The sequence below is a fragment of the Osmerus eperlanus genome, chromosome 16, assembly GCF_963692335.1.
Source record: "Osmerus eperlanus chromosome 16, fOsmEpe2.1, whole genome shotgun sequence".
In the NCBI taxonomy this organism is placed as follows: domain Eukaryota; kingdom Metazoa; phylum Chordata; class Actinopteri; order Osmeriformes; family Osmeridae; genus Osmerus; species Osmerus eperlanus.
In genome coordinates, this window is record NC_085033.1 from 14,450,172 (window position 1) to 14,472,222 (window position 22,051).

Genomic DNA, 22,051 nt, shown 5'->3' on the forward strand with positions numbered 1-22,051 from the left:
AAAATATTTGATTTGCACTTTATTGCTGATCTGAATTTTTTCTTTTTTAACCTGACCACATCATATAACGTGCTCAATCACACGTTTAACACAGACAAACTTAACCAAAGACTCAGTTCAACATCGAAACCCACAGAAAGGAGGCCGGGACGACGGTGGAGGTACACAAAACAAACTTTAATAGAGATCATTTACAGCTGGGCAGAGTGCATCACGGGGCCCGTTACCGTGGCTACACGTACCACAGGAAGCCGAAACGCTTATGCAGAAGCTCCTCCCGGGGTCGAAGGTTAAACAGCTCCTCTGTGAGGGGGGGCACCCAGCGCTCTGTGTGGTACACGGTCTCACCCACCTGGGGGAGAGCACAGGACGCAGATCAGTAACACACACACGCAAACGGCAAAGCTAAACTATTTGGGAGCATCATGGGGTGGAGCATAGAGAGGAGAGGTAGAGGGGGTAAGGAGTGGAGTGTGTGGGGGATGGTAGGTAGGGAGAGGGGAGACAGGGAGAGAGGGAAAGAGGGGAGACGGAGAGAGGGAGAGAGGGGAGACAGGGAAAGAGGGGAGACAGGGAGAGAGGGAAAGAGGGGAGACAGGGAGAGAGCGGAGGTAGGGAGAGAGCGGAGGTAGGGAGAGAGCGGAGGTAGGGAGAGAGCGGAGGTAGGGAGAGAACAGTAGTGAGCCTCCATCTGTTTACCTTCCAGCCAGGGACATCCTTCATGACAGTGGCTTCCTCCTGCAGATTCTCCCTCAGCATCCGGAGAGTTCTGGGGAGAGAGCAGGGGCAGGGAGTGAGTCCAAAACAAAGTAGAAGATAAAAGAAAATTAAACTCTTACTCTGCATGTGGAGAGAAAAAGAGAGAGAGAGAGAGAGAGAGAGAGAGAGCAGGAGAGAGAAATAATTCTTACCTTCTGTCCTGCTCGGCCTGAAGAAGAGGCATAAGGGCTATCCTGGCTTCAAGCTCCTCAATCTGCAACCGCCTGAGAACAGGATGCATAACCCAGAACCGGTCAATCAGATTTTATAATAATAATAAAGTATCCATTTAGCAGACGCTTTTATCCAAAGCAACGTTACGGGAACCTGCGATCTCTTGCGCTGCAGTCATATGATATACCACTGAGCCAACCAATTACTGTATAAACATAATATCATATTTACAGAAAAGGTCGAGCTTTTTCAATTTTAAGACAGTATTACCTTCTCTCTCTGTTCCATTTGAAAAGCCGCCAGTAGCCAAAAATCGTAACTCCAATTCCGATAGCGAACATACTATAGCCTGATGGATGGAAACGAACATATCAAGATATAATATAACGATTGACACTCAATGTATTAGTTCAGATTCGTTCAATTTTGGTCTGACATTTGTGTTGTGCTTGTGTCGTTACAGTCTGTAGTGGAATAAATACTAGTCACACACAATGGGAGTAACAGAATACAATTTAGATAAGAGGTGTTCTATTATTATACCGGTTAGCGAGTCGTTGTGTTAGATTGTCTAGTCACCTAGCTAGTGTCACAAACTTAAGTGACACGTAGTGACACACACACAACACTGCTTTCATATTTTATCAACCGTTACACACTTAACACATATTTCTGTCACTGGAATTTGTCTTAAACGTGCAACCTTTCGCTGACTTCTGATTGCAAGGGATTGTTTAGTAACATTAAGTGAGACTAGCTAGCTAGCCTGCGACTGTGTTGCAGTCTTTTGGACGATTTCGTCTCATCTCGTTTGTGAACGGCTTCAGATATTTTCAGTTTACTAAATATATTTACAGAATACCAACCCGAAAGGCCCCTTTTCGGAAGATTTCGTTTATAATCGATGGGGCCATAACCTCCCGGAGGAGGCATGTCCTGCTTCACCTTGGACGCCGCCATCTTCCACCCTTCTCCACAACAGAGCAGCGTGACGTCACTAGCTTTATCACTTCTTCTTGTGTGACTCCCAAGACGAGCGGCCTTTATCGCCCTCTATCGACGGAAGAAGTAAACGTAATACGTGTAGTGGGTCAACTACAAAATAAATGTAGACTTCGAATCATGTAAAATAAATAAAATATGGTCCTCACCTTAAATAATGTGGTCTAACTTAAATAATGTTGTCTATAATAAAACACATTCACTGCAAGTCAAAGGGTTAAAATTACTTATAATTTTATTATTTCTTAAAGGGTGACTGGGTCAAAGTAAACCAAATAAACTTGAACGTACAGTTTTATTACTGCGTGGAGGCTATGGTACATATTAACGAGGAACATGATGTAATCTCAAAAAGGGTGGTGTTGGTTTGTTCAGTCAAAGATGGCTGCCTTGAACAAGCAACAACATCTCTCTTCAACTCTCCAGGTGGTCATGGAACCAAGGTGGGTTTGAGCCTTCTGATTGGAGATCTGTGATTCCGGTGTGTGAAATTAAAGCTTGTGATTAAAGTTATGGTTTTGTCCTCTTATCAGCAATTGCATGAAGGACTCACAATGCACATTTTTACAAACAATGCAAGACATAAATAGAAAATAAAAACCATGTACAGCATATGGTAATTACAGATGTTCAAAGCAGACCAGACCAGAAAAGGAAGTTTTTTTGTTGTTTTTGTTGCAGAAAATAATCCTATGAATACATTTGTCCTTTGCGGTTCCTTGCAGCCAATTCCAGACTTGCGTACGGAGAAACTAACAAACTTATTAAAACAACGTCAACTCGCAATTGGGATCAAAACCACATAATTCTGAAGTGAATCTCTAAAATAATAAACAATTTACAGAACGTAAATACAAATGAAATAACGACAATATTCAATTAGTACAGAAGGGAAAAAAAAACATGTGTGATGATTTATTAGTTACAACCTGAAATAATCTTCAGTGACTCCTTTGCTAACAGAAAACAGAAATTAAATGTACAGAAGTCTCCGGGAACTGGACAACAAAGAATCGTCATTCGAACACGTCCAAACAACATCCCTAGATTCCGCTGTCACCAGTCAAATTAAAGAAGTAGTCCAAAGTTTTCAACATGTAACCCCCCTCCCCCTGCTCTGTTCCTCCTCAGTGGACCTGGAGACACGCCAGAACAGAGATACAGAAAACGAATAAAGTCTGAATGAAAACGAAGATGAATCTTGTCTGCTTGCTCTGGGTTAGAGTGGGAAGTGTATAGAGGTGAAGACATGCTCTGTCAAACTGAGTAGCTATGATCAGCAAAGACAAGATGGGGGCCGGTAAGAGGTTGGCATTAACTGTTCATTTGTGTAGACTACAATATAAATCGACAATGTCAAAATAACCCAATAACTTACTTTAAATACAAACATATTCCAAGTCAGCAACATCTGGTTTGATGCAATGAAAAACATCACTGCTCATCTCTTCATGAACAACAAGAACCAAAACAAAAGATGATAAAACCAGATTATAATTTTTTTGTACATTTTTTTTTTTTTTGGAATATGAAGCCATATGTTCATGTCGATAAGTCATTTATATCACAACCAAAACCCCATCCGAATTTCTGCGATCCTTTGGCTGGGTCTGCGAGGACAGAGGGCACAGGAACAGCGCAGAGAGTGGTTCCGTGGTTTCCGTGGTGAGGAACCAAGAGAATGTCACCGTGAGTTCTGAAGTCACCAACGTTCTCGGCATCAGCTACATCACAGCCATCATGGCTGACTCATAATCCTGAAGGAAGCCCTTACATTACTGTATTCTTTTTCTTCTTTTTGTTAGTTTTTGTCCTTTACCCCAGTGAAATCAAACAGTTTCTGCACAATGATCAAAAATCAGTGATCCTCAAAATAAATTTAAAAGACTTAAACAAACATAACCCCCCCCTCCCCCAAAAAAATGAAAAAAAAGGAAGAAAAGGGAAAGTTCTTCTCTTGGAAATTGAAGAGATTGCATTTTCAGAAGTGTCCACCAGGGGGTGTTCCCCTTGCACTGTTACGAGTCGAGGAAAGAGTCTACAGGTATAAAGGGTGTTTGATGAGGAACGTGAGGAGAGAGTGGAGCCGGGGAGTTGGTTATTGTTCTTATTTCCATGTGTGGGCTGTCTGGGAGAGGGAGCGGGAGGGGATCATGTCCAGGAGGTACTCTCTCTGCCGAGCATCTACGGTGGACGAGGTCTTGTGTCCAGACAGGCTGGGGTTGACGTAGGCCATCGTCACCCCTGCAGACAGACACCAGCCAGAGAGAGAGGGGGGTGGGAGAGAGGTCAGTCAGAGGGACACACCTAGACACACACACACACACACAGGTCTGATGCTGCTCTAGACGGTACAGAGAAGCCACCCAGGAGGAAACCAGACCACCAAGCAGAGCAGGTAGCCGGAGGAGGAGGAGGAGGGAGAGAGACAGAGGGAAGGATGGAAAGAGAGCGAGAAAACAAAAGGGAAAGAGAGAGAAAAAGACAGAGAGGGAGAGAGAGCGAAAGAGAGTGAGAGACAGTGAGGGAGAGAGAGAAAGAGACGGACGGAAAGAGTGAAAGAAAGAAAGGAGTTGGGGGTCCGTGTCCAAAAACAACCTGTGGCCGCCTCCCCTCTGCCTCTAACGGACAGATGGGCGCTTCCACGACTAGCTGGGATTAATAAAGCTATCATCTCTCTTTCTCTTGTCTGTAAAAGGGTGTGGAAGAAGCCACCCCCCCGCCCCTATCTGCCCTCCCCCCTCCCCCCACAGGGGTAGCGCAGCCCCCCCTGTGGGAGACCCTGGGCTTAAGTTGGGACTGTGACTGTGACAGAGCCTGAGGAGACAGGAGAGAGAACGACCACTACTCTCTCCTCCCAGGCCTCATCGTTGTTTCCACGGAAACGAGACACCCCTGCGGACTGTTCTAGAACTCTGGCTTCCCTGGGGCGGCGGGGCTGGGTTGTTTTAGGACGGGGTCCAGGTCTAGTGTTTAGTCAGGGAGGACAGTGGAACCGCTGAGGGCTGCTGTAGATCTGGAGGAGGTGGAGGAGGAGGTGGAGGAGGTGGAGGCATGAGTCTACCTGTGCTGCTGTTGCTCTGTTTCCTCCATGCAGCGGCCGAGGCACTGCCTCCGCCCGCTCCTCTGAGGCCGCCTCCGGCGCCGCCCGTCCCGGCGACCTTTGAACTGTGGGCAGAGTGGCGGGGGGCGTGCTTACCTGGCCGGTTGACCAAGGCGGCGGAGGCCACGGCGCTCTGCAGCTGAGAGGAGGAGGAGAAGGAGTGGGGGACTCCCCTCATACCCCCCGACGACGAGACGCTGCCTCGCGACAGCTGGCCCTGGGGGCTCTGCAGGGGGGGGGGGGTGGAGAGGGCAGGAGGATTAGAGGGCTTGGAAAAACTCTCCTATCAACACGTCCATCGACGCTCCGCATCTGCATCCACCGCTCCGCCACTCAGCGCCACAGGAACACCCAGCGCCACAGGAACACCCAGCCCGGCTCACCTGCTTGATGCTGGAGGAGTGGTGGTGGCGGGCGATGCTGTGCTGCCCCCTGCTGTGCTGGTGCTGCTGCTGCAGGGAGGTGGCCCTGGCCTGGGCCTGCTTCAGCTGCTGGGACACCATCTGCTCCACCTTCAGAGAGGAGGGGGAGGAGGAGGAGGAGGAGGAGGGGGGGGGGGTGACTGACGGGGGAGGAGGCCTGCTGGAGCAGACGCTGCTCGATCTCCTGCTCCTGCTGCAGAGCCTTGACGAACGCAGCCTTCAGACGATTGGTGTGCTCGGCCTTCAGGGCCTTCTTCTGATTGGACGTCATGCAGTCCTCGCAGAGGATGGTGCCGCCCTTGGCCTTGTCCTGCCTCCAGCGACAGGTGAAGTCTGTGCTGCACTGGGAGCAGGTGTAGGGCTCACGGGGCGCGGTCCTGGGGAAGGGGACTCCTGGGTTCTTAGCTGGGGCGAGGGAGAGAAAGGGGGGGAGAGAGAGAGAGAGAGAGAGAGAGAGAGAGAGAGAGAGAGAGAGAGAGAGAGAGAGAGAGAGAGAGAGAGAGGAGAGAGAGAGAGAGAGAGAGAGAGAGAGAGAGAGAGAGAGGAGAGAGAGAAAGGGAGGGAAGGAGGACATCAGATGTGGATTACAGCCACTCGGGAATGAAATGGAGGATCCACATCAGCTGGTGTAACAGCATCCGCTTCACATCCGTTGTGGAGATAGAAAGTGGAGACAGTGTGTCTGAACAGGCTGGATCCCTGTATGCTGACTACATCTATCACTATGTCTGACGCTTACCTCAAGTGTATAAAGACCTTCAGCCCATACACCTGGAGATTTAACGATCATCCATAGGAATCTCCAGACCTAAGATATATTGGCCAGTACTTGAATTGAGTCTCTTGATATGGCTATAACAGTGTCATTTCTCCCAGGGAGATCACTAAAGTACTACTATGTGTTCTACTTTACCTTTCTCCCCTTCCCTCCTCTTCCTCTTCTACCTCACCTCCTCCTGTACCTCTCCTCTACTCTACCTCTCCTCCCCCCCTCCTCCCCCCCCACCTCCCCTCCTCCATACCTCTGCTGAAGGTGTCCAGCAGGTTCTGCACCACGTCCTCCAGCCCCACCAGGTAGATGAACTCGTTGTTGGCGGCCGAGGGGTGGAAGCTGAACTCGGGGGGCGGGGGGCTTGGGCGGGGGGATCTCCAGCAGGGTCTTTTCCAGCTGCTTCCGCAGGGCCAGCTTAGCCGCCGCCTGCCGGCTGGCCGGGGACTCACTGACCACGGACACGCCCCCCGCCCGCCTGGGACACCAGGGACGAACCCTTGAGGTTGGTGGCTGAGGCCTGGTGGAGGAGAGAAGAGGGATGGAGAGAGAGATGGAAAGAGATGGAGGGATGGAGAGAGAAATGAAGGGAGGGATGGAGAGAGAGATGGAGAGAGATGAAGGGAGGGAGATGGAGAGGGGGAAGAGAGATGGAGGGATGGAGAGAGAGATGGAGGGATGGAGAGAGATGGAGGGATGGAGAGGGGGGAGAGAGATGGAGGGATGGAGAGAGAGATGGAGGGATGGAGAGACCGGAGAATGAGAGATGGTGGGATGGAGAGACAGACAGAAACAGGGATTGAGATAGATGGAGGAGAATGAGACATTGACATTAATAGGGAGGGAGGGAGGGAGGGAGGGAAAACAAAAGAAGGTGAAAGACACAGGATAGAGAATGAGATGCAAAATAAATTTAGAGAAGGAGAAATTGTGGAAGGGAATGGGAGGTAGAAAATGAGAGAGGCATGTTAACGAGCATCGACCACTTTAAATGCAAATTCCATTCTCCACAGTAAATGAACTGCCCTCCATCGCTGTGGGAGTCCTCTGCGGGCTTGGGGTTAATGTAAGGCAAGGATATACAATGCGTGTGATTTTGCATCGCATTTGCAAGTCGACTTAAAGTCCTTCCGGTGGCTTGTCTCGTTGACTAAAAACAGACTTGACTGCTCTGAACGTTTCCCCGTCACAATGGCATAAGTTTACTGGATCCAGAGATTTCCAATGCTAGTCTTTACTTTTCTGCAACTATACGGAAATGATCTGAATCCATTATAATATGTAACGTAATGCTCTGTGTGGCTTGTAACTACTGTAGTTCTAACAAAGCAACTAGTTAGTGGAGAAGTGGTTAGTTGGTAGGCTTGCAAGATAAAAACGTTAGGCTAGCGAGAGCTAGCTACAGACACTAACGCTACAGTTGATTGAAAAATTCCCCTCTTTAGCGCGAGCTAATTAACGACTCATTAGGTTAATTCTGTTATTCTACAGAATACAGAAAAAAAGTTAAATGAACTTCAATACAGGTTGACCTTTTGCCGTCTTTTCGGGGGAAAAATGACTCGAGTTTTCTTTGTGCCATTCTCAGTTTCACGCAAATTACTTTGATGGAAGATAGTCTCTCATGGTTTGGCAGGCGGTGGGTGATGAGCTGACAACTTTGAAGTGACCATGTTTGCAACCCCCTTAAAATAAAACCTTAACTATGCGAGCCTACGACGTATGTATTGTAAGAAATTCACAAACTTCCTGATAAGGTACAGTGAATAAATTACTAAAAAAAATTACTAAATAAATCATAGCAATAAACATGGAATCAATGGAAAAGCCTGAATCCTAAGGTTAAGGTGACATTTGTTTCCACAAAAACGGTGGCTAGCTTCCCATAATGGCAAACCACCACCAGTAAAAGTTTAACAGACAAAAAAACATCTCTCACACACCTTTGCCCTCCACCTTTTTCTACTTCAACCGTCCACCGACTGACCTGTGATATGTTGACCAGCAGGCTGGCATTGGAAACATTGCCCACCCTGATCAGGCCAGACTGGACCAGGCCTCTCTGAGCCTGGGATCCGGTTGCTGAGGTCCTGGGGGCCAGGAGCAGAGGAGGTGGGCCGGACCCGGAGCCCCCTGATGCAGCCAGCTGCTGCTGTTGCTGCTGTCGAAGGGCCTGGATCTGCTGGGGAGACACAGAGATAGGCTGGCAGGGACAAACAGAGAGGGGAGAGGGAAGGAGAGAAGGGGAGGTTGAGAGTGTCGGGGACAAGAGAAGGGGACAGTTGGGTGGAAAGTTTGGGGGGATGGACAGAACGAGAGAGACAGAGGAGAAAGGGGAAAAGAGAGAGGGTGAAAGTGAGGGGGAGAGACAGAGAGTGTGTACTGGTGAGGTGTTGGCATTCTGTTGACTTTCTTTCACAACACTGGAAAAAAAATAATCACAACAACACAATAACAGCACCGCAGAACACTGTAATGAGAGCTTAGCCCGCCAGGCAGTTTACCTGGACGTATGGTGTAGGTCTGGGGCCATGGCTCACCTGTGCACCCCGCACCAAGGGGGGCATTAGGACCTGGGAGCTGTGTTTGGAGGACACCTGCTGCCCCCCTCGTACCAGCGGGGGAGGGATGACCGTGCCCGCACTCCTGCCTGTTACCACCTGCAGAGAACGACTCCATCAGGAAGTGGGGCAGCTACCAGGATGTGTGTGTGTGTGTGTCTGTGTGTCTGTGTGTGTGTGTGTGTGTGCAGGTGTGTGTGTGTGTGTGTGTGTGTGTGCAGGTGTGTGTGTTCACAGACCTGCTGAGAGCCCTTGTTGGCTGTGATGGTTCCCCGGATGAGAGGAGGAGGAACAGCAGAAGTGGATAATCCTGATGGCTGGAGGACCGAGAGAGAGAGAGTGGGAGAGAGAGAGAGAGAGTGAGGGATGAATAGATGTGTGTGTGAGAGAGAGCTCCTGTACCTTCTGCAGGGCGTTCTTCTGGACCTGTGTGTGTGTGTGTGTGTGAGGAGAGAGCTCCTGTACCTTCTGCAGGGCGTTCTTCTGGACTTGTGTGTGTGTGTGTGTGTGAGGAGAGAGCTCCTGTACCTTCTGCAGGGCGTTCTTCTGGACCTGTGTGTGTGTGTGTGTGTGAGGAGAGAGCTCCTGTACCTTCTGCAGGGCGTTCTTCTGGACCTGGCTCTGCCTCAGCTTCTTCAGCAGCACCAGCTTGGCCTCCTCCAGCCGCAGCTCCTCCCTCAGCTGCTGGATGATGTGCTCCCTCTCCTCTGGACTGCTCTTCTGCAGGGGAGAGGGGAGGAGAGGGGGAGGAGGGAGGGAGGGAGGGGAGGAGAGGGAGAGGAGGGGAGGAGGGAGGGGAGGGAGGAAAGGGAGAGGAGGGGAGGAGAGGGAGGGAGGGGAGGGAGGAAAGGGAGAGGAAGGGAGGGGGGACAGGCAGAGGAGGAAGGAGAGGCGGAAGAGAGAGAGAGAGAGAGAGGGAGGGAGTAAGAGAGGGAGGGGAGGAAAGGGGGGAAGAGAGGGAGGGGAGGAGAGAGTGAAAGAAAGGTGTACAGAGAGGGGGAGAGAGAGGAGGAGGGAGACAAGAGTAAAAGTGAAAGAGAAAAAATCACGTTAACAACAAATGTAAGATAGAGAAGGGGAAGTCCTAAGTCTGTGTGTGTGAGAGTGTGTCTGTGTGTGTGTGTGTGTGTGTGTGTGTGTGTGTGAGTGAGAGAGAGAGAGAGAGAGAGTGTGTGTGTGTATATCTCACCATGAGCAGGTCTGTGTCCAGCTCCGTCAGGTGACTCAGGCCGTTCATGGCCGGACTGGGAGAGTCGTTGTCTGACAGGATGATGACATCATCGTCGTCTTCGGGAGAAGGAGGACGTTTCTCTCTCTTGATGATGCTGCTGCACACAGGAGGAACAGAGAGCTCAGGTCAGGAGGAAAGGAAGGAGGGGGAGAGAGAGAGAGACAGAGGGAATGAGAGAGGGAGAGAAAGAGAGGGAAAGAAAGAGAGGGAGAGAAAGAGAGGGAGAGAGAGAGAGAACGAGAAACAGAGAAGGAGGGAAGGGTGGGTAGAAGGATGACTGGATGAATGGATAAAGTAAAAGATAAAGAATGTATTCACTAAATGAATGAAGGGGTGATGGTGGATGGACTGCTGCATGAATGGGAGTCAGGTGGCTGAGCGGTTAGAGAATCGGGCTAGTAATCAGAAGGTCGCTGGTTCTATTCCCGGCTGTGTCAAATAACGTGTCCTTGGGCAAGGCACTTCACCCTACTTGCCTCGGGGGGAATGTCCCTGTACTTACTGTAAGTGGCTCTGGATAAGCGTCTGCTAAATGACTAAATGTAAATGATGGATGGGTAACTGAATGCATGCTTGATGCATGAATGAACAACTGAAGGCAGGACAGGAATTCCAACACAAGCAGGGATGAGACAAGCACCAGGACTAATGACTGATCCCAGTACAGAATCCCACCAAGGCCCAACATTACGTAACTGGATTATGAATGGATTATAAAATACACCAGAATTTAACACTGTGTCCATCTGAGGAGTCTCTCTGAGCAACATCCTTCCCTGTTCCCTGTTTCCTTCCTCGAAAACACACCTGACTGGAAAGGTGAGACCTTGAATGCCATAACTATAACGTATTCATTTAATAGACGCTGTTATCCAAAGCAACGTACGGGGGGCTTATTTGCACCTGCAACCTCTTGATCTACAGTCGAATGCTCTAACCGCTGAACTAAACCTATCCCCTTGTGATGTAGTGTAGTCCAATAAATATAGGATAGCTCAGTGGTCAGATGACTTGACCGCAAATCAAGAGGTTGCAGGTTCAAATCCCCCCATGTGTGTTGCTTTGGATAGAAACATCTGATGAACCCATGGTATCATACAGAACAGCCCTAGTGGGACAGCGAGGGTCTGTTACTGACAGTGATCTGTTCATCCCTCCATCCTCTGTTAGACTGACAGTGATCTGTTCATCCCTCCATCCTCTGTTAGACTGACAGTGATCTGTTCATCCCTCCATCCTCTGTTAGACTGACAGTGATCTGTTCATCCCTCCATCCTCTGTTACTGACAGTGATCTGTTCATCCCTCCATCCTCTGTTAGACTGACAGTGATCTGTTCATCCCTCCATCCTCTGTTAGACTGACAGTGATCTGTTCATCCCTCCATCCTCTGTTAGACTGACAGTGATCTGTTCATCCCTCCATCCTCTGTTAGACTGACAGTGATCTGTTCATCCCTCCATCCTCTGTTAGACTGACAGTGATCTGTTCATCCCTCCATCCTCCAGACCATCCCAGTTAGACTGGGGCAGAGTGACCTGTACATCCTCTCCTTCCAGATCTACTTCTGAAAGGAGGAAGGCTACGTTTCTGAAGAGTTGTGACGTGCCCCTCACCAGGGAGCAGATGCGCTGCAGCCCCCAGCGCTGTGGGAACATGATGATGTATAAAGGAGAGGAGGGGGTTCCACAAGGTCTTGGATCTGGTTTTAGTTATCACAAGTTTTTAATATCACTCACGTTGGCAGTAATGTCTACCTCCTAGCCCCTCCCCCAGCAGCACACACACACACACCATGTTATCAGTGTGAGTGTGTGGCTGTGTTAACACGATAGCACAATGTGCTGAGTGTGTGTGTGTGTTGACACGATAAGGAGACTGGGGAGGAGAGCTCATTCATTAGTGACTCCTAACCAGTCTGCTGGAAGTTCTGAAGGTAGGCTCCCCCCCCTCCCCCCCCCCCCCCCGTCAGATCCTGTCTGTGTGGGTCGGCCCGGAGTCGGTCCCAGTCGATACTCCAAACAGAATCTCACTAAGTCTTTAGATGATCACAATCATGGTGTGGATCCACCTGATTAAAACGTCTATTCTTGGAATAGAGCCACAGAATCAACATTTGAAATTGTCTTGGAAAGACATAGAGGACGTTCTCCTGTGTGTGTGAGTGTGTGTGCGAGTGTGTGTGCCAGTGTGTGTGCCAGTGTGTGTGCCAGTGTGTGCGCGAGTGTGTGCGCGAGTGTGTGCGCGTGTCTTCAGGGCTTAGCGCCATCATCACTTCCTGTGGATTAATCACTACTCTTCCAAAGAAATCACATGACCTCAAAAGGCATTGTCACGTGACAACTCCCCTCCCCTCCCGTTCCTTCCACAGTGGAAACCATGGCAACGGCCGGCTGAAACCGGTTTGTGACACACAGGCTTCATTTTGTGTGTGAGTGTTTTAGGGTTCAGGTGGTGAGAGGGGTAAAATGGAGGGAGGGTCACAAACAAAGTTTAGGCGGAGCGATTGTTTTAGCAGGATAAAAAAAAACCCTAACCCCCCCCCCCCTCCGCTCTCCTCCCACCGCCTCCCTGCTCCCCCCCGCCCCATCCACCCACCCCCCCTTGAACCCTTACAGAGTGAGCACCCTATTCAGTGACCTGAGTCAAGGGGAGGGGGGGGGGGTCCTCTCAATTACAGAGGTTGACGAGAATGAAAGAAGCCATGGCATAGAGAGAGAGAGAGAGAGAGAGAAAGAGTGTGTGAGAGACAGAGAGAGACAGAAAAAGTGTGCAGGTCCTCACCTTCTGGTGGTGCTCATGTCCACAGGATGCTCTCCAGTCTGAACCTCCACCTTGATGGTGGCCTTCACCTCCCCGCCAGCCAGCAGCCCCCCTGCCCCCTTCACCTCCCCGCCAGCCAGCAGCCCCCCTGCCCCCTTCACCTCCCCGCCAGCCAGCAGCCCCCCTGCCCCCTTCACCTCCCCGCCAGCCAGCAGCCCCCCTGCCCCCTTCACCTCCCCGCCAGCCAGCAGCCCCCCTGCCCCCTTCACCTCCCCACCAGCCAGCAGCCCCCCTGCCCCCTTCACCTCCCCGCCAGCCAGCAGCCCCCCTGCCCCCTTCACCTCCCCGCGCCAAACAGCAGCCCCCCTGCCCCCTTCACCTCCCCGCCAGCCAGCAGCCCCCCTGCCCCCTTCACCTCCCCGCCAGCCAGCAGCCCCCCTGCCCCCTTCACCTCCCCGCCAGCCAGCAGCCCCCCTGCCCCCTTCCCCTCGGGGCAGACGCTGGTCCGGCCCTCCAGCCCTGGCTCCATCCTCGCCCGGCCGACCCGCTCGGCCCGGACGCCGTCGGAGCCGCCCACGGACACCGGCTTGTGGTTGTGGTCCCTCTCGTCCTTGACCGGTGGGGCCGGTAAAGTCAACGGTACCGGTAAAGTCAATTTGCACGGTTCCGAGTCCAGATCCTCCCCCGGCTCTGCCTCCTCGCTCGTCCGACTGGGGCCGTCCTGGGAGGGGACAGGATCCGGTTCGGGGAGGTTCGGGGTGGGCTCCTGGTCCTGATCCTGTGTCTCCGGGTCCTCTAGTTTTGGTTTCTTACTGTCTGACTCAGTGGGAGGAGCTTCAGGGGAGGGGGGCAGAGCCTCCCTCTTTAGCGCCCGCTTCTGGCTGCGCGTCTGACGAACAGCCTCCTCAGACATGCCCCTGGGAGGGAGAGAGAGAGAGGGGTCAGTTTCACCACAGAGAGACAGGGGGGAGGGGGGAGAGAAATAGAGAGATAGAATGAGAGTGGGGAGGGGAGAGAGAGTGAGAGAGAGAGAAAGAGGACAGAAGTGAGAGAGAGAGAAAGAGGACAGAAGTGAAAACTGAGTATGGGTCAGGGTAACAGTAGGAGCTAGACCCAGAGAACACCTGTGGAGAGAGTGGGCAAAAGACAGAGGGAGAGAAACAGAGAGAGACTGAGAGACACAGAGAGAGAGAGACAGATGGAGAGGTAGAGAAACTGAGAGAGAGACAGAGATAGAGAGAGAGAGAACAGCAGTGAATGTGACTCTGAGGCATGGTGGTTCAGAGTACATCTCACTACCGAGTCTGGACAGAAGGTCCTTCTCAATCTGCCCCTGGCCGCTGACAGGCCTCGGGCCGACCTTGGACCTGACTCAGGGGTGGCACAGGCAGCTAGGACCACACCCACACACACACAGTTACACGTCAACGATGGCTGACAGACACACAGACACTACAGTTAAACAACATCCCAGGAAAAGATGGCTGCCTCTCACAGGCAGGCCTGATGACACAGGAGTCTCGGGGCCTGTCTGTCAGACGGCTGTGGGACTGGAGTTGAGATTGGGGGATGGAATGTGCACACACACGTGCACACACACGTGCGTGCGCGCGCACACACACACACACACACACAGCACCTTGGTGCCAGCTACCCAGATGCTTGCTGGTCTTAATCCTTGTCTGCCTTACACACACACACACACACACACACACACTAGTATTCAACGTTACAGAAGGCCAGCAATGGAGTCAGATAAACGACCACTATGCACCATAGGGTAGACTGTGTTGGACGGTCCATCACGCACTCCAAAAATAAACAGACCTCTCTCTCTCTCTCTCTCTCTCTCGTTCACCCTGGCCTCTACTGTATGAAGCTCCTGCAAACCTCTGCTGCTTATTAACCCTTCCAGTCTGGATCATACACACACACGCTCAACACAACACACACACACACGCTTCCCTTGATAGTTACGGTGGCTGAGTATTGACAACTGCATGCTACACACACACTCGACAGTCCTTGTGCCACACACACCATCTGATAACAAACCTGACTCAAGGGTTTCTTTTTTTCCCTGCTACTCTGACATCACTGAGACACACATGACCCTTCCCAGGATTCAGCGGGACACACAAAGCACTTTTCCTGAGAACCAGTTTAAACCGGTTGGCTAGTGTGTGTGTGTGGGTGTGTGTGTGTGTGAGTGAGAGAGGCTGAAGCAGGTTTTAACCTTTACTTTCTGGAACGGAGCTTAGTTTCTGCAGTGACAGACGCTTGCATGAAAAATAGAAAGGGGGGCAGGTGAGAGGGGGGGGATAAAGGGGAGGGCCTGGAAGAGGGGGAGAGAGGAGGGGGGTGGAGGAGCTGGGAAAGGAAGAAAAGAGAGGGCGGAGGGAGAGAGAGAGAAAGCGGAGAGGAAGGAGAGCGACAAGGAGAGAGGATTGACGGAGGGAGGGGACAGGGAGAGGGAGGGGACAGGGGGGGAGAAGAGACAGGGGGAGGGGACAGGGGGAGGGGGGAGACAGGGGGGGGAGAGGAGGGGACAGGGGGGGAGAGGGAGGGGACAGGGGGGAGAGGGAGGGGAGGACAGGGGGGAGAGAGGGAGGGGACAGGGGGAGGGAGGACAGGGGGGAGAGGGAGGGAGGGGACAGGGGGAGGGGGGAGAAGGGGGGGAGAGGGAGGGGACAGGGGGGGAGAGGAGGGGACAGGGGGGGAGGGAGGGACAGGGGAGGGAGGGGACAGGGGGGAGAGGGAGGGGACAGGGGAGGGAGGGGACAGGGGGGAGAGGGAGGGACAGGGGGGGAGGAGGGGACAGGGGGAGAGGGGAGGGGACAGGGGGGGAGAGGGAGGGAGGGGACAGGGGGAGGGAGGGGACAGGGGGAGGGAGGGAGTGGGGAGAGGGGAGAGGAGGGGGACAGGAGAGGAGGGGAGGAGGGGAGGAGGGACAGGGAGGGGAGAGGAGGGACAGGGGGGAAGGGAGGACAGGGGGGGAGAGGGAGGGGACAGGGGAGGGAGGGGACAGGGGGAAGGGGGGGAGAGGGAGGGGACAGGGGGGGAGGGAGGGGACAGGGGGAGAGGGAGGGGACAGGGGGGGAGGAGGGAGGGAGGGGACAGGGGGAGGGAGGGGACAGGGGAGGGAGGGAGTGGGGGAGAGGGGGAGGAAGGGAGGGGCAGGAGGCGTGAGGCCAGGCTGATAGTACTGGAACACAGACAGACCCTCCAGAGATAGAGACATCACTGATAAAACCAGCGAGACTTTCTGCTGTCACTATAGCACCCTTCCCTAACGGCTGTCCTGGGATCAGCTTAGCCTCCAGCACGCCGGCCTCGGACAGTGCGGTCCACACAGACACACAGACCCAGGATCAGCGCTGATCTGGCTTACCGTGTCCACATTCGGGTGCTCATTAGGATCCTCCTTGGAGAGGAAGGTCACCACCTACATGGCCAGGAGGTGTCAGGTTTCATCACACACACACACACACACACACACACACAAGCACACACACAAGCACAGACAGACAGAAGCGTGCACATGCACACACACTTACAAGTAAGTATGCACCCATACTGTACTTACAGTATCTACAGACCCATGCAAAAGAATACACACACAACGGCACACACACACAGGCAAACACACAGGCACAAGAACATAGACACGTGAACACACAAGCACCTCCTGAACACCAGGTTGTGTAAAGAGTTCATCTACAGCAGACCACCTAATTACAAGGGACAGGCTTCTAAACTACTAGCTTGACAATGATCCTTCTCAGCTTTGTTTGTCTGGTCACCTGTCTGGTCACCTGTCTGGTCACCTGTCTGGTCACCTGTCTGCCTGTCTGGTCACCTGTCTGGTCACCTGTCTGTCTGGTCACCTGCCTGTCTGTCTGTCTGGTCACCTGCCTGTCTGTCTGTCTGGTCACCTGCCTGTCTGTCTGGTCACCCTGTCTGTCTGTCTGGTCACCCTGTCTGTCTGTCTGGTCACCTGTCTGGTCACCTGTCTGTCTGTCTGTTCACCTGTCTGTCTGAGCAGACAGATAGACAGTGTGCATGTCATGTCAGACATGTCAGTCTGCCTGTCAGACAGACACACAGCGAGGGGTGAGGGTGAGGGGCCCAGCAGGTCAGGAGCTCCAGCTGCTGATCTTCCCTGAATTGCTATTACCTCTCCTCATCCATCACTCTCCCTATCTCTATGCTACCTCTTTCTCTTCTCTCCGTCTCTACCACCTCCTCTCCCCCTTGGCTCAGAAGCAGGGCAGAGCCCCCCAACCTGCAGCTCCTGGACTCTGACCAGACCAGCAGAGTTCAGCGCGTCCTCAGCTTGTAGAGGCAGAGCTTCAAAATCAAATCAAACTTTCTTTAGACAGTTTTTTTGCCTGCATGGTACACACACACTTCTCCAGCAGGCTGCCTCGTCCTAGGCTGCCTCGTCCTAGGCTGCCTCGTCCTAGGCTGCCTCGTCCTAGGCTGCCTCGTCCTAGGCTGCCTCCGTCTAGGCTGTCTCATCCTAGGCTGCCTCTGTCCTAAGCTGCCTCAGTCTAGGATGCCTCGTCCTAGGCTGCCTCCGTCCTAGGCTGCCTCCGTCCTAGGCTGCCTCCATCCTAAGCTGCCTCTGTCTAGGCTGCCTCCGTCTAGGCTGCCTCCGTCTAGGCTGCCTCCGTCTAGGCTGCCTCGTCCTAGGCTGACTCATCCTAGGCTGCCTCCAGCAGGCTGCCTCCAGCAGGCTGCATCTGTCCTAACTGCCTGACTCAGGCTTCACCTTCACCTCTGAACCTCACAACTGAACACAATCTGTCCGAAAGCTAACCCTCTCTGCCAGAGCCCATGACACAACACCAGCCTGGGCACAGCTCGGTGCAGCACAAGGCCTTGACCTTAGTCTAGCCGCACGGACAGACTTGTTGCTCAAGCTTACGAGAGGTGGCTGTCTGGAACGCGAGGGGCGGAGGGTTGGGAACGGTTTGTGTGTGAGTCAACATCATGGTGTAGTCATGAGTTGGATGGGTATTTGTTGCCATTGGAAACGTGGGATCACATACAGATACACTCACAGACACATTTACTGACACGTACACAGGTTACAAACAACTGCCGTACCTCAAATATTCGTCTGGCAGCTGGAGGACACCTCTGAGGTCCTCTTAACTAAAGACGGAGGTTGTTTGGTGACTTATCAATGCTGCCATGTGCAATGTGGGTTACAACGCAAACAGCCTTCACTGCCATTGTCCCGAAGAACAACTGATGGCTCATTCCAGAACACGAACACGAGCCATAGGTGCAAAACTCTCCAACTGGGAGACCACCCTGAAACCATTATATAGCCTACGACTGAAAAACTATGTTCAAGCCTCTTCATAGTTGATTGAGAATGACCATGACTTTGGGCTATGCTGCACAGCAGTGGATGTTAAACAAATCTTCTCAAAAGGTAGCGAATGACACCGGCAACGTTTCTGCAATTGAGCATGGCATTTAATCATATACTGTACCTACGCGTATATGGTGTACAGTCAATTATAGATGCACAGACCAACGTGAGTAAGCTGAACGTAGTTTGAGACATGCGAGCAGAAGCGAGTCAGCGGATTTTAATAAACCGAAAGTTCTCCCGTGACCACAATCAATGTCATGTTTTCACCTGTGCACAAGCGCAGTATAAAATAACGTAATACTAGTACGTTTACCGGAGCGCCGCCCTGCTGGCTCTAGTAGTGTGTGTGCGCTCAGTGTGTGTGTGTGTGTGTGTGTGTGTGTGTGTGTGTGTGTGTGCCTGCGTGTGTGTACGCGAGCTGCGAGGAAGAGTTTGTGTGTGTGTGTTCCGCTTTAAGAGGAGGAAGACCACGGTTGTCACACAGAAGTACGAAGATTACCCAGACCAAGCTCGCTCTGGAACATTAGAACCGTCACTGGCAGCCGAAGCCATCGGGAACAAACCAGGAACAAATACTGTGCTCAAACACACCATTCCTGTCTCAAACACAGTCCCATCCAAACTCACCCCTTTAAAAATTGAACTCTAGGTAAAAACAACCAACAACAACACAAACATCGCAGGTACCCCCGGGACCCCGATCGAGCCAATCATCAAGGAAGGACTATTCGCCAAGGCTGCCTTGATCTTAGGGAGATGGCCCAAAGAAATAATAACAAAAATTACTAAGTGCCTGTGTCTAAACCATAAAGTAATCGTACTTGTAAGCATTCCAGGTTGCTAGGCACTAGCTTGGACTGAAAGAATTTCAACTCCCAACAGCGCTGATAGACACTTTTTTGTCGACAGCCGACCGATGGCGATAGCGGTAGCAAGCTAAATACATTCGATCGATCGATCCAAAATTGTAGGGAATTGAAACAGAGTTCTGTAATTAGTGAGAAATAAAAGTACGCGTCTTAGACACAACAATGATGCCACGAGATAAGACCTCGTCGGCACCCCCCCCTCCCAGAGCCCAAACATGTCTTTTGCTCTGCGGTGAAGTGTTACTTTTCAACAGCCCATCAGCTTCTCTATCGTCATAGATAGGTGGAGGAAGAGCTGGCTCACGACAAATCCCAATAAAAGGCTTCCCTCAATCCACTTCATAAAAAAACTTCAGGTACAACCCATTCAACTTACTCGGTTTACTCGACACTGGTCCGTAAACGGCGGTCGTCCAAGGGGAATTTGGCGACGATTAACTCCGATTATTCGTTGCTTTTTAAAAATCCTGGGGATACCCTCTCGTTTCGGCCCTCCCCGCTGCCGCCTCGGTTGCCAAATAATGCGCCTCAGCACACACATGGAGCCGCGGCGTCACCGCAGTGGGCATGCGCGCTTCAACACTCCAGGGCGACCGAGAGCACTTCACGAAAACCACTGACCACCAGTGAAGGGCAAACTGGGCAAAGCTGCATCATGCCAGCGGCCCCGGGTCTCGGCTGACCCGTACCTGTAACATCTGATTCAGAGTCAGATTGGCTCCGTACAGCACCACGGTGGTAAACAGACCTGGGTCAAAGACAGCTGGACTCGGATCAGTTGTTAACACTGCACCCTGACAGAAGCTGGTGCTTGGAAGTGTCTCAGCTCAGCCGATAGAGAGCAACGTTATTTTCTGTTAGCGGATATCCATTAAGAGGAATCCATCGTCATGTTTATCATCTTCATAATCATCATCATCACCACTTCCTCCTAATGGCTTCGGTCCCTTAGCCCCACTGTTGGTATGAGACACCAGGAAGTGTTCTTGATGGGTGAATAAGAGAACTGGAAAGAGACACACACGTGCACACCATCTATAAGTGTGTGTGTGTGTACGTGCACACCATCTATACGCGTGTGTGTGTACGTGCACACCACCTATAGGTGTGTGTGTGTACGTGCACACCATCTATAAGTGTGTGTGTGTACGTGCACACCATCTATAGGTGTGTGTGTGTACGTGCACACCATCTATAAGTGTGTGTGTGTACGTGCATACCATGTATAGGGGCGTGTGTGTACGTGCACACCATCTATAGGGGCGTGTGTGTGTGTACGTGCACACTATCTGTAGGTGTGTGTGTGTGTGTGTACGTGCACACTATCTGTAGGTGTGTGTGTGTGTGTGTACGTGCACACTATCTATAGGTGTGTGTGTGTACGTGCACACCATCTATAGGTGTGTGTGTGTACGTGCACACCATCTATAGGTGTGTGTGTAGGTGGGTGGGGGATGTCGAGGGGGGTTGCAGCAGTAATCACATGACACTAAATGTTTTGCTGTCCGACTCGTCCGTCTGCAGCCTAACTGTAATGGCGGGCTGAGGAGTTTGTTCTGTCATCAGACTGAACTCTGACCCCTGCCTTGAGGGGCGGTTCTCCCACTGCTCCTGACTCACTGCTGCTGGGTTCATCTTGCCAGATGATTATTGAGGAGAATCAGTATAATCAGATTCATCTAGAAAGAAAATGAAAAGGCACCCGATCTATCTAAGGAGAAGATTCATACTGTAGGAATCAGATTTACCTAGGAAGATAATTTGTGAGCATCAGATTCAGAGAGACTATGCTGCCTGTTGATCAGAAAGTGAAGTATATCTCTCATATTGTTCAGACACACGCACACACTCCTGACTGCAGGACTTGGAGTTACACACACACACACACATCTAACTAAACACATTCTTACAAAACTAACAAAAAAAGATATAGGTACGGTGCAGTTTGAGATTTTTATTTACCTGGAAATTGTAGCCCAGTTGTAGCTCCCAAACAGCCCAAACTGTTAATCTGTTAGTCCTCATCCCCTAACATCCCCTTACATCCTGACCCAGGGTTGGTTTGGGTTGGTATTCAACAAATCCTAGCACCCTGACACTGGTTTGGTATACAAATCAAATGTTATTTCTATGGCACTTTTTTCAAGCAATGTCACAGAGGGCTTTCACATACGCCCTTAGCACTGAATACAACATTATCTAACACTCTGAAAACCACTTTGAATTGGTTTACAACTGTGTCTCCACCTATCTTTGAGTCCTCCAGTCTGGAAAGAAAGATGATTTCCACTGGAAGGGCCCTGTTGGAGATGTCTTTAGTCTGGGATTAGACTTAATCTGTGGGAGATGGTCCCGGTAGTACCCATGGAAACCATGTTTGTGTCGTTGATACTCAATATATCTAAAGAGATTACAAAAGGAAAAAAAACGGTCTGTGAACATTCACGTTATTATATTTCTTCATGCCTCTTTGCGAAAGGAACTACGGTGGATTTTCACTGTGAGATTAGAATGAAATGCAAATAAAAAAAACTATCAATCGAGGGCGATAAAAGTAAATTTCCTAAATACAGATTCAAACAGCAATGCTTGAATGTGGTGTTGTCAGTCACAGATTTTAGCTTTTCTCTCTCTCTCTCTGCATGAGGTAATGGCCGCCAGTAACAACATGACAGCCTCAACTTAATCCCCATTAAGCACTGTAACAATACAGGAAGTAGCTGTCTCCACCAGGCCAGCTCACTATTTGGCAGGAAGTGGCCGGGGCTTCTCTTCAGCTGCTCTCAGACACCTCTGTCTTACCTAATCAGATGGAGACATCAGCACTGTAGTTAGCTGCACCACACTCTCAGGAATCCTCTCTCTCTTTTTCTCTCTCTCGTTTATTTCCCCTCCTCTCCACAATCATCACTTGTTCTCCTGTCTTCTTAAAATGATTGATTGGGGAAATCAATAGTTGTTAGATATGCGGATTGCGGGGTTCTTTAAGGTGAGACAGAAATGAGCAACA

At 51.3% G+C, this 22,051-nt stretch overlaps 1 protein-coding gene and 1 pseudogene across 1 annotated transcript; both read right to left on the minus strand.

The window, feature by feature from the left end:
• Positions 1–156: 156 nt before the first annotated feature.
• ndufa13 (NADH:ubiquinone oxidoreductase subunit A13) lies at positions 157–1,959 on the minus strand. The gene is made up of 5 exons (XM_062482333.1): positions 1,800–1,959; positions 1,204–1,282; positions 912–983; positions 700–769; positions 157–352 (listed from the first exon to the last, which is right to left on the minus strand). The coding sequence occupies exons 1-5, from the start codon at positions 1,891–1,893 to the stop codon at positions 233–235; spliced, it is 435 nt and encodes a 144-aa protein (XP_062338317.1). The 5' UTR covers positions 1,894–1,959; the 3' UTR covers positions 157–232.
• Positions 1,960–2,144: 185 nt separating this feature from the next.
• On the minus strand, positions 2,145–12,908 carry LOC134036124 (transcriptional repressor p66-alpha-like; annotated as a pseudogene).
• Between the last annotated feature and the right edge of the window lie 9,143 nt (positions 12,909–22,051).

Excerpts from the sequence above, each read along its gene's own strand:
- ndufa13 (XM_062482333.1), bottom strand. The coding sequence starts at position 1,893 with ATGGCGGCGTCCAAGGTGAAGCAGGACATGCCTCCTCCGGGAGGTTAT. Across the intron at positions 1,283-1,799 it reads TCCGAAAAGGGGCCTTTCGG|GCTATAGTATGTTCGCTATC; the intron begins GTTGGTATTCTG and ends TCCATCCATCAG. Across the intron at positions 770-911 it reads CAGGCCGAGCAGGACAGAAG|AACTCTCCGGATGCTGAGGG; the intron begins GTAAGAATTATT and ends CTCTCTCCCCAG.